Source organism: Pleurodeles waltl, chromosome 8 (assembly GCF_031143425.1).
Source record: "Pleurodeles waltl isolate 20211129_DDA chromosome 8, aPleWal1.hap1.20221129, whole genome shotgun sequence".
Taxonomy (NCBI): domain Eukaryota; kingdom Metazoa; phylum Chordata; class Amphibia; order Caudata; family Salamandridae; genus Pleurodeles; species Pleurodeles waltl.
The window spans coordinates 1,268,538,147-1,268,550,666 of record NC_090447.1 but is presented as its reverse complement, the minus strand read 5'-3'; the positions used below and the strand labels follow the sequence as shown (position 1 = coordinate 1,268,550,666).

The window sequence follows — 12,520 nt, the reverse complement described above, 5'->3', positions numbered from 1 at the left end:
GTTTTAATTACATTATATCTCTACATTACTTTCTTAGATAACAACCATCTACTGTTTCTTTGCCAATCAATGTTCTCCGCTTAATTAGATGAATTTAGTGCCTATCTTGAGTATCAATTACATAGACTAAGGGCCCTAGTTAAGGCCAAGTGGCAAGGTGGCTTGCTGTGCTGCATCACGGGAAAAATGCAGGAATGCGCCATATTTATCCCAATATGGTGCATTCTTATCCTTTCCTCAGCGATGCCTCACGATGGGCTGCTTAGCACCAAGTAAGGGTGCCTCTGCTGCATGTAGGATTGTTTTTGTGCAGGAAGGTGGCACATTCCTGCACAAAAACAATAGTCTAAGGCTTTTTCCTCTTTCTATTTGTGTTGCAGAATGCAAAGATATTTTTTCTTGTCACGCCTCACCTGGGGAGGTGTATGCTATTGGCGCATTCCTAGCTTTATCACTTCTGGTAAATCCGGGAAAGCATCAAAATCCATGGATGTTGCGTGGGAACACCAATGCAACACCCATGGTACACCTCCAGGGTAAGACACGGCAGCAATTTGCACTGCGTTGCATTACTTGAGATGTATGAAGCCACTCGGAGTCACATAAGGTGACCTTGCGTGGCTTCATAAATCTCATTTTGGGCTTGTGTCGCTCTTGCACTATGTTGCGTGGTGCAAGAGTGACAGAAGGAGGCTTGTAAATGTGCCTGAGTCTCCACTGAAAATGTCCTAACCAAGTGCATCTATAGACGTTACATTGGTGTCATAATATTTAACCACTAATCATCATAAATTGTTGTGCATATCATATAAAATACAATGACCATGCTATTTTACTCAAACAGGTATTACCTTACATATATTTTTGAACTGCTGTAGATGTAACACATTTAGGTTTAAACATACACATGAATAACAACTCGTCTTGCAAGAATGCTTTGCTTTTAGATACTGTTTGGAGCAGCAGCGTGGTTTGGTCAGTAGGATTTGGGGGTGTGAGCTTCAGGTTACCCAACAATCATGCAGACTTATAATGTTATAATGTTAAAATACTTGAGAGGGCTTAAGGGGCACTGGAAACAAAAAGGAATGCAGATTGCTATTGTACTAGTGAAGGAAAATACAATGGGCCAGATGTATCAAAGCTTTTTGCATTCGCAAACGGTGCGAATGCCCATTTGCGAATGCAAAAAGCCCTTTCAGAATGTATCAAAGGCATTCTGAATGCAATTTTAAGGAATCGCTAAAATAGCGATTCCATAAAATTGTGACCCTGTTTAGAGAGTTGCAAATTGCGACTCTCTAAATAAAAAATCGCAAATAAGGAATCCTAATTTGCGATTTCTAAAGCACACGTATGAAGCAATTCCTTAATGCGAATTGGGCATTAAAGAATCGCTATTACCACCAAGTTGCACTTGTTGGTAACCATGTGCAAATTTTAAAAATGCATTTAAGATGCATTTTTTAAATTTACATGTAAAACACACATGCCCTTTTGGGATGTGTGCACCTTACATGTTGTTAAAAAAAAAATTGGGGTGCAGCAGAGGGGGCCTTAGCCCCCCAGCACCCTGGACTTTGCATTTCCCAAAATTGCGAATTCCAGTTAGGAATTCGCAATTTGGGACATGCAAAATATTCGCAAATATGGGCCGACAGGCCCATAGATGCGAATGGGGGCTGTATCGCAATTTGCGATTCGGTAATAGCATTTGCGATTTTTATGAAATCACTATTACTGAATCGCAAATTTGATACACTGCATTTTGCGACTCAGAAATAGCGATTTATTGAAAATCGCTATTTCCGATTTGCAAAATGCATTCTTGATACATCTGGCCCAATATTCTGTAAACTAGCCAACATTTTTTAAGACTTTCAAATAAGTGTTGTGGGTATTTTTGTCCGTGAGCATGTCACAGTTCTTGGTAAAACCTGACAGACATATCACCATACCCGACTGAAAGCACCTGTACCCAACTATTAAGTAGAATATACATTTATTAGTGGGGTGTAGCACCCCAAAGCCATGCCCCTGGTTTGGAGCCCAGCAAATCATGCAGTGCTACAATGTTTCAACATTGCTTTGTAAACTTAAAAACAAATGTTTATTTGTGTCATCAACAGTTCTGAAAAAGCTATTTAAAATCATCAACTGAAGCGCATTTGCATACCCGTGTGCATTTCAATCACAAAACTTACTTCAGAAATTGATACATTCTTCGGCAGTAGTTCTTCAAAGGTTTTTACCCTCTCGGGCTTTTGTAATGCGTAGGTGTTTATGTACCTGCCAACACATAAGCAATATGAAAACTTACTTCAAAAGGGAACAAGGGCTCAGCAGTATGTTGGATAATGCACATGAAGAAGTATTGCTGGGCAATACCAAAGATTTGATTTCAACATTACAGTCTGGAGTGGAGTCTTTTCTAGCAGTCTTCCTTGTGGGCTTCTCTGCCCACCCCCAGCACTCCACATTGTTTTGTGTCCTGTGTCTATGCTACGCCACCCTCCATTGCTGTTTTACTTTGCCCCTGCCCTCTCACCCTCCGTGCCATTGCACGCAACCCGCTTGCTGCTCCATTTCTCTCTCACCCCTATCCTTTTACCCAAGCTTGCCCACTCACCATGTTTCTTTTTTTCCCACTCACTCCCCAACCCAACCCTTTCATGCATTCATTTTTTTAAAAGCGCTTTTGGTGCTACTTTTTATTTACCAATTAATCTCGGATTCGAAAATAAAAAGACAAAAAATATTTACTTTATTTTAGAAGCACACCTATGTGTGCTATGGAGCACTTACAATGTGACTTACTTGCCGTATCATGGGGGGGTTTTCTTTTTTTTATTGTTAGTCATGTTGCACTTCACCTGTGGTGCTCAATGGCGTGGCTAAAAATCATTGACAAAGCCAATAGATCTCTTAGGCGATACCTTTTGCCAATGCTTAATTTAAGGTAAAGGCCTGTGGTTTCCATCTTCATCCTGAATGCAGCTGGTGACTGCAGAATTACCCAAGATCAGCGGTGGCTCCTTGGCTATGGCGGAGGAATGTCCCGCCCTCCACCCCGCCAGCAGCAGCAGTTGCAAAACTTTAAAATTAAAACGATAATAAACTATGTTTATTATAATTTTACTTATAAAGGGGCAGGGCCATGGTGGGAGGTGGGGGTGATGACAACTGTAGAGGGGAGTGGTGTGCAATCCTCTCAGTATGCATGTGTGCTTGGCCGCCCATCTCAGGACAGCCAAACACACATGCACACTGAGCTCTCACCAACCCGGCACTGTGCTGCTGGGTTGGAGAGAGCAAGCACATGCTTCCAGTCTGACTGGGAGTGCAAAGCCAGGGCTCTCAGGCCAATCCTGATGCTGCTTTCATGCTGCCAGCAGCATAAGAGCAGCGTCAGGATTGGCCGGAGGGCCGGCAGGGAGCCTGTGCTTGCCTGCGGGGCAGCGGAGAGCGGGGGTGCAGCAGGGACAAGGTAAGTTTAAAAAAAATATATATATTTTTTAATTGTTTTTTATTTTTGTTCTCCCTCCTCCCCGCCACTTTGTCCCATTGCCAGCCGCGACTGCCCATAATAACTAACCATTAACCTATAAATGGAAACCTTTAGGCCCGTATTTATACTTTTTTTAGCGCCGCATTTGGGCCGCTTTTTTACGCAAAACGGCGCAAACCTACAAAATACAATGGTATTTGGCAAGTTTGCGCCGTTTTTGCGTCAAAAAACGACGCAAATGCGGCGCAAAAAAAGTATAAATACGGGCCTTAGTATTCTTCGAATGTTAGGATGCAGGGCCCTAGAAATAGTATACAAATTCAAATGCCAATATAAAGAAATGTATAGACCATGTATAATACTTCAAAAAAATTCTTGGGGTGTCTGGGTAATCATTTGTATTCTCTTTTTTAGTGCAGATGCAGAGAGTTAAATTTGGGGGGCTCCAGTCATAATCATAGAAGCAGCATTATGAAGTGTTTGAAAAGAGTTAACCAATCAAATGTTTAATCTATGGCAATGTACCCCAACTAGGGTTCACTGCTATAGACAAGCATGTAACAGACTGTGAGAAAGTGGATTATTCGTTGAAGTGCATGGTAGTCCTCTTCAAGTAATTATAGCACTATTCCTTACTGTGTCCCGTTATGTCTCAATAATTTAAACCTGAGCTCAAAACAGGGCAGCTGTAGCACAGAGCAGACAGGCTTAACTTAAAAGAAATATGTAAATAATTTATCAGTACCAAAACAGTTAGAAAGTAGAAAACACAACTCAATAAAAATTCCACTCCAATTTATAACTATAGAGTACATTTTCATGAGCCAGCAAATTAGCACTGAAACAACAAAAATCAGATGTAGGGAACCAGAGGTATGATTTTTCATAGTTTTAGATATTTCTAGTGCCAAAAAGCTCATTGCACCAACCTGGGGCATCTGGTCAAAGTGAAAAGTTAAGGCAAACTCAATGGCGAGTGACTGGTATACAGGGATCAATGTCAGTCCACAGGAAAATGTTACCTTCTGCCTTAGTATCTGGAATGGAAGTAGAACCTCCTCAGAAGGGCAAGGCCGCAGGCTGTGCCTGAGATGGGTCAGATTGCCACTGAACGGAATCCTGGTGAAGCCATTGGCAGGAAAGCTCAGAGTGGGAGAAATGTTTAATTTGCAACAAGAAAGGTCCCTCGCTGCCCAAATACTTTTGGCGTCTTTGGCAGTAAAGATTTTTACCATTGGACGTAGAAAATGTTTTGGAAGTCAGGATACTATCAAGAGGCACATACCAGCAAGTCGAGCCTGACCCCCATGTCATCCTGTTAGGAAAAGGTAATACTCCCTTCCCGCCAGCCAATGCCCCTTTGTTCCCTTTCCTGGTAACCATTCACACATCCTAGCAGGCTGCCAGGTTACAATTGGACATTAAGGGGGTTATAACAACTTTGGAGGAGGTGTTAATCCGTCCCAAATGTGACGGATATACCACCAGCTGTATTACGAGTTCCATAGGATATAATGGACTCGTAATACGGCTGGTGGTATATCTGTCACTTTACCGTCACTTTTGGGACGGATTAACACCTCCTCCAAAGTTGTAATAACCCCCTAACTCTGAAAAGGCTACTAGAGGCTTTAGGCAGGCATCTTTTAAAACTGTCATTCTTAAAATCGTTATTTAAAATCCAACTTCATCATTAGATTTTATTTTAAATTCCTAATAATTTGAGTCTTGAGACTTGGTTTTAGCTATTCCCAAGTTGAAGTTATGCATTATAATGTGTTATAACGTAACCCACTGCTTTTCTCAAGAAGAGCCAACCTTGCTACAGTAAAAACACGACTTTGGAGATTTACACTGCCAAGACCTCTAAAACTTAAGATAACGTCCTACTTTTTAAAAACCATACACCCTGCCGGGCATTTAGAGCGTACCTTAAGGGTGACTTATCAGTATTAAAGCGGAAGGTTAAAGCCTAGCAAAGGGATGACTTTTCAGGTCAAATATGCAGTTATAAAACTGCATACTCTGGCTGCAGATGCTGGCTTCGACATGTTTCGCATTGTCCCCCTATTGGTGGAGCAGTACGTTCTTCAGTCCACTAACTAAATTTATCTTTCAGGCCCTGGGTACAAAGAGTACCATATACTACGGACTTACAGGAAGGTTAAATATGCCAATCAGGGATCAGCCAATGGTTCATATATTTTAGATGTCAGAGCGCACATACTGGGCACCAGGCGGCAGTGTTCTGGTGTTCAGAGTGCACACACCAGCAATAACATTCAGTACAAAATAGGGGGGGGTGACCATACAAATTGCTTGTTTCTTTACATTGACCATGTCAGAGACTGGTGATCAACGGGCCTCTGGTGATAAACATGACATGAGCTTGCACAGTTTCTTCAAATGGAGGAAACAACAGCAGAAACCTGAGGTCTGGATTAAAGATTATAAACTTTTTTAATTAAGCTTGAGCCAGTGACTGCCACGCTCTAAATTCCTCTGTGCGTTGCTGGGAAAATGATGCAGATGATCCATCACTCTCCACACAGAAAAGTAGTTGGGTGTCATGTGCACACATAAAAGAAAATAGGGTTTAAGATTGGATGAATTGTGTAAGAGGTACAATATAAACATTAAACAAACATGAAGAGCTGGATGATCCCTGAGACATTTCATATGTGACAGGGTGAACCTTATATGCATTCAGAAAGAACATGAAATCAGAGAATATGGTGCACATTTGGAGTAAGGAAATATTTGATCGGTAGTTACCTAGAATGTGTTTTACCTTGAACTAGCGGTGCGCTACAGCCGATTTTGATCCTTTAGAGTGCACTCCTTGGGGCTGATTACAAATTGCACTTTACTGTCTGGGTGGTAAATCTGCAGAGTTAACTTAATATTACATTTGGTAACACCACACCAGTACAGTAGAATGAGTTAATAGTGAATTACTGTGTCAGACTAGATTTACAAGTCATGAAACATAGCATTCCCAGTACTGTGGGGTTTAGTACATACTAACTGCTCAGAGAATGTCATAAATGTATGCTGCGGCCTCTTTGTGGAGTGTGGATTTAGAGGGGGGGGGGGGGGGGGTTGGGTTAGAGGAAGGAAAGGCAACCTAAATTCTATCAGTGCGGATCATTGTATGACCTCCACACCAGGAAAAAGCAGAGGCTCCACCTCTGTTGCAGCCAAAGTCTCAGGCAATTTTTCCAGGTAGAAAACTGCCTGGTAAAATCAGATCTGATATTCCAAAACCTGGGAAAACTGGAAGTGGGAACACTAGTCCACTCACAATCACAATCAGGAGGAGCAGAATTTCATACTGTAAATCTGCTACTCCTGACTCATAATCGGGGCCTTAATGTCAGCAGCAATTCAAAATCCTTGCATAAGATAGTTGAAACCACTGGACCCAAATGACGTGTAAGACAGGAGCGAGGTGTTGACACAGACCTAATAGAGGTGATGGAAGCCACGATGCACACCTAATCAAATGTCAGAAATGTAAGAACTGGGTGTGGCCATGGCTGGAGGACAAATGTTTTTTTTGCCTCTCATCATGCCTCTAATATACAAAACCTTACAAATTAAAAACAAAACCTCTGACAAAGGTCTTGAGGAAGAATTTGGCAAAGAGTCAGCAGGTAAAACGTTTTTCTTGATGGTACTCAGGAGAGAATTCTAGAGGAGTAATATATTTTGTACAAAGCTTTCAACATCCTTGTAGACATGAAGAGCACATTTGCATAAAGCTCTAAAATAGGTTTAGACAGCACCCGTTTTTTCTTCAGCATTAATGATCTATTAGATGTTCAAAAATATTCAAAAATATTAACAACACAGGGCCATATTTATACTTTTCAACGCACAACTGCGCCAACGCAGTTGTGCGTCAAAAAATCTAACGCCGGCTAACGCCATTCTGAAGCGCCATGCGGGCGCCGTATTTATTCAATGACGTTAGCTGGCGTTAGCTGGCGTTAGCCGGCGGAGCTGCCTGGTGTGCGTGAAAAAAAATGACTTACACAAGGCAGCGCCGGCGTAGGGGAATATGGAGCTTGGGCGCCAAAAAATGGGGCAAGTCAGGCTGAGGCAAATTTTTTGCCTCAACCCGATTTGCGCCATTTATTTTAACTCCCAACCCCCATTGAAATGACTCCTGTCTTAGCAAAGACAGGAGTCATGCCCCCTTGCCCAATGGCCATGCCCAGGGGACTTCTGTCCCCTGGGCATGGTCATTGGGCATAGTGGCATGTAGGGGGGCACAAATCAGGGCCCCCTATGCCACAAAAAAAAAAAAAATTACTTACCTGAACTTACCTTATGTTCCCTGGGATGGGTCCCTCCATCCTTAGGCGTCCTCCTGGGGTGGGCAAGGGTGACAGGGTTGGTGCCTGGGGGCATGGGAGGGCACCTCTGGGCTCCTTCCGAGCCCACAGGTCCCTTAACGCCTGCCGTGACCAGACGCTAAAAAACGACGCAAAAGCGGCTGTACGTCATTTTTTTTTACCCGCCCACTCCCGGGCGTGATTTTTGCCCGGGAGTGTAAATACGGCGCACATGCCTCGGAGTCAATTTTTTAGACGGGAACGCCTACCTTGCATATCATTAACGCAAAGTAGGTGTCCACGCTAAAAAGTGACGCAAACTCCATGGACTTTGGCGCTAGACGCGTCTAACGCCAGAGTATAAATATGGAGTTAGTTTTGCGTCGAATGTGCGTTAAAACAAATGACGCAAATCCGGCACAAATGGAGTATAAATATGCCCCACAGTGTTTTAGTGCATAGCTACCCTGACTTGAGGTTTTATAGAAAAGTAAACCAGCAGGATCTGAACATGTTTCAGTGTTCGTTTCCTTACCTGCAGTTTTCTGAGCTCTCACAGCTGAACTTTGTGGGTGATCTTCCTTCTCCGACACAAGACTTGGGAGCTGTTGCACTACCACCAGTGCAAGCACCGTTGGCTGTGGCAGTATTTACAGGAAGGTAGTCCTTTCCATCCTAAGAGGTGGTGAAACAAAAGGTGATTTTATTGACTGGTCTCACAAGAAGATCATTTTAAACAAGGAGAGAGAGATTAGAACTTTCTACTGAGGTAGCCAAGTAAACATACACAAGTGAACATATATCCTGAGACTATCACAGTGTCCTCTTTCTATGGGTTTGATAGACGCTATGGTGCGTGCTGTGAATACTCTGCAAATAGATTCCGTTACTCACAAATTCACTTGTGAGTACACTCACTTGCTAATACCTTCACTCAAACTCACTTGCCCAACACAATAAGTAGTCCTTTGAATACTATGGGCCTGATTATGACTTCCGCGGATGGGATTACTCCGTCCCAAATGTGACGGATATCCCGCCCACTGAATTACGAGTCCATTATATCCTATGGAACTCGTAATACGGCAGGTGGGATATCCGTCATATTTGGGACAGAGTAATCCTGTCCGCCGAAGTCGTAATCAGGCCCTATATACTGCACCCTAGGTACATGCTGACTCATATCGGACTCACTAGTGTATGTAGTCATTTGTAACAAACTTGTTCGCTAATGCACACTCTCAATTGCTAAATCATATTAAATTAATCTGCAATGACCAAAACTTAACGGTTGTTCGGACATAGCACAGTTGCAAGAGACACTCCTTATGTGAAGGTAGAAATGGCTGTTGTAGTTTGGCAGATACTATATGTAGTATCTTAGATACTCCTTAATTTCCCATTATTGTTTTACAAAAAGCTGCAGAATATAATATCCAACTTTATTTGGTATAATTAAATCCCAAGAATAGGCTATTTAAAACTCCAACATGAGATTAATGATTCAGCTCCAAGATTGCCTACTTTTTATGACTGTCACACTGTCTTCATTATATGAAAAGGTTATTTTTGGTTTCACAATACTACTTCAATCTTTACCTCCTTGTGGTTAAAAGTTGAAGAGGATTTGACCAATCCTTTTCCACTAATTTCAATTTTCTCCATTTCGCAAAACAACAAACTGTAAACAATTCCCAGTTAAAAGAGCTACAAAACAAGCTCTCTTATTTTATAATGTATTATTTTATACTAATATTAAACATTACATACAGACCTCTTTATGGCTGAATCCAGCTATTAAACTTAATCATAATGGAAGATTTTAGAAGTGCAACGATTCTGAAATTTTCTACCTCACTGATACGTCAAAGAAATGCCTTTTTGCCATTCACTGATTTACAGCAAAAGTTTGTTGCGTATCACTGAACCCCTTGAATATGTAATTTGTTAAGGACCCTGACATATGACTATCTTTAAATATTTGTCATCATCCTAATCATATTAATCCAAAAGTATACAAGAGATTATTACTAATACATTGTCAAGCTGAGTTTATATTGGAGAATTCTGGAATATGGAATTGTCTACTGCCTATTAATCCAAAAACTGAAAGCACATTATTTTTTCTAATATATCCAGTTGGCTACCTGTTTCCCCTTAGCAATCAAATATTATTTACTTTATATAACTGTTTATGGAGCCCTGTTGACTCTTTAGACCTCAACTACTTGATATGCCCATGTGTTGGCAGTGTCATGTTACAGATGATTTCTTAAAACATGTATTATTCATCTGCATTTTGGTCTGAAGTATGTTTTTTTTGTAAGATTAGCAAGGTACCTCATAAACTGCCATGTTCTATTATTATATGTAGATCATTAGCCTTCTCCTCCTGCTTATTTTTGGCCAATCAAGTATTATTTATTTTCTTAATCCCTTCAATAATTAAATCTATTATGTCTAATAGGAAAGAAGCAAAGCTATTGTCAGCACATAGCTGTGGGGCATGGATTACATTAGCTGGACAAGGAGATAGGATGTCTTCCTTTCAGCCTATTCATGCATTACATAAACATGAACATTTTCAAAAATTACTGGATCAGTAATTCTCTCAAAATGTATTATCTTTTACAGGTAGTAATGCTGAATTTATATAAGCTATACTTTGCACTATTAATACTATAAACTGATAAATAGCCTATTATCTTTGTTTTCTTATTATTTACTTTGTTATAGTAATGACTCATCAATGCTACATATTACCATATTGTTATCAATATTTTATTTTTGTCTTTTTTGTATGTTTATTGTATTGCATCTTATTACAAATGTCAATACCATATGTTGAACACAGTAATGTTATCATGCAGCTGTGTCAATTATATCCATAGGCGAGATTGCCTATGGTACCACATGTATCGAGGTGCCACATAAAGGCCCACCGAGCGGGGTGGTGCTACAACTATAATTAAGAAAGGGTGCTCCAAAAAATGTATCTCGCCTATAGCAGCAAAGTGTCTTGCGACAGCACTGAATGCAGCTGCCTATCCTGATTATATGCAAATTAATAGATAAATGGGAATAAAAAACAGTTAAAAAATGCAGTTAACGTTATCTGCGTGGAACAAATACATTACATTTCTGGCTAAAGCTGTAGCATACAGTTCACAGATTCCACTGAGGTACCTTAACAGGAACACATTTTTTAAATTATTTTATTAGCATTTCAAAACAAATACAGGGGAGGAAAAAGAGGGGCTCAGCAGTACACTTTACATATATCCATCAGCAGTGTTCAAGTGTCAGCATTAATTTGTAATTCAAGTACCACACAATAGAGAAAGCCCTCATCCAGTAAGGACAGTGAGAGTACAGTAGAGGGAGGTGGAGGAGGAAGGAAGGGGAATCACCTCTCAGCAAGGTTGCTGCAGGTCAGAGTCCTGCTAGCGTAGTAACAGCTGCCGCATAAAAGACTTTGCAGCAGTGCATGGATACCTTTAGCCACAGTCACTCAGCGGGGCCCAGAAACTCTAAGGGGGACCAAATGTCCTTAAGGCGTGATCTCGCTGGCATCAGTTCCAGAATACTGTTATCTTGACAGTGCGCCACACCTTTGAGCAAGGCAGCCTTTTGCAGAACTGGGTGGTGCCCCCCCAATGGATTGCCACTTGTTGCTTAGCTGGAAGCAGCAGAAGCGCAGTCATCTGTCGTCATTCTGAGGGTACCTCCTTCACATAGGCTAGCACTGCAACCCGGGCATGCGCTTCAGCCGGAGGTCAACTACTTCATCAATAGTGTCAAAGACAGTGTTCCAAAAAGCCCCCACACCTGGGCAGTCCCAAGCCGAATGAAGAAAATCAGTGCACAGCGCTGAGCATTGGGTGCAATGAACATCTTCCAGAAAGCCCATTTTATGCAGCCACTCCAGGGTGCGATAGATCTTATGTATGTATTTAAAGTGCACTAAGCCAGTAGTTTGGTGACAAAGCTGGAGTCTGAGAGCAGCAGAAGCACCACCGCTTCTCAGAAATGGGGATATCAAGAGTGTGGGCCCGTGATTGTCAGGTGCCGGGTACAAGTACTGGAGCTGTATCCTGCATATCAGAGTATCTTCCAGTGATGAGCCTGTGCAGGGATGGGTTTACCAAGAAAGCCCCAAGAGCTTGAACTGTAGAAGATGCTGCAGGGAATGAGCTGTAGAGGCCATGCATTGCAGCTCGCAGCTGGTAGTATGTAAATGTGTCTGATATAGAGATGGCTGGAGCTAGCACAGCTTAATAAGAGATGATGAAGAAGCCCTCTGGATAAATGTCGCCCATGGTTGTGAGGTTCAGCTGCGCAGTCTGTTGCCTGTGCCAGTGTCTTGCATGAAGAGTAAAGCAGAGTGACCAATCAGTGGGACAGAAGGTCTAAAGAGGGAGTCCATCCAGGCCCGCCTCCTCACTTCGTTCCACACTCACATTGTGCAGCCCACTGTGTCAAGCACAGCCTTGGGATATCTTGGAACTCAGTATAGTGTCAATTGAAGAGGGCATGGAGCTACATGGTCATGTTCAGGGGCTTATGTGCAAGAAATTGGGTGAGGTATAGCCAATAGTGTGCAAATTGCGCTTGTAAAGTGTAGTAGTAGGTCCATATCTGGCATTGCTAGCCTGCCCTGCTCAAATGGGAG

General features: G+C 41.9%; 1 protein-coding gene across 1 annotated transcript in view; it reads right to left on the bottom strand.

Moving 5' to 3' along the window:
• FLT1 (fms related receptor tyrosine kinase 1) overlaps nt 1–12,520 on the bottom strand; it is a 310,221-nt gene that overhangs the window by 24,716 nt on the left and 272,985 nt on the right. Inside the window, exons 28-29 of the mRNA XM_069202204.1 lie at nt 8,384–8,523; nt 2,205–2,289 (exon numbers count right to left, since the gene is read on the bottom strand). Coding sequence (XP_069058305.1) covers nt 2,205–2,289; nt 8,384–8,523 — 225 coding nt within the window. The remainder of the gene's footprint in view (nt 1–2,204; nt 2,290–8,383; nt 8,524–12,520) is intronic.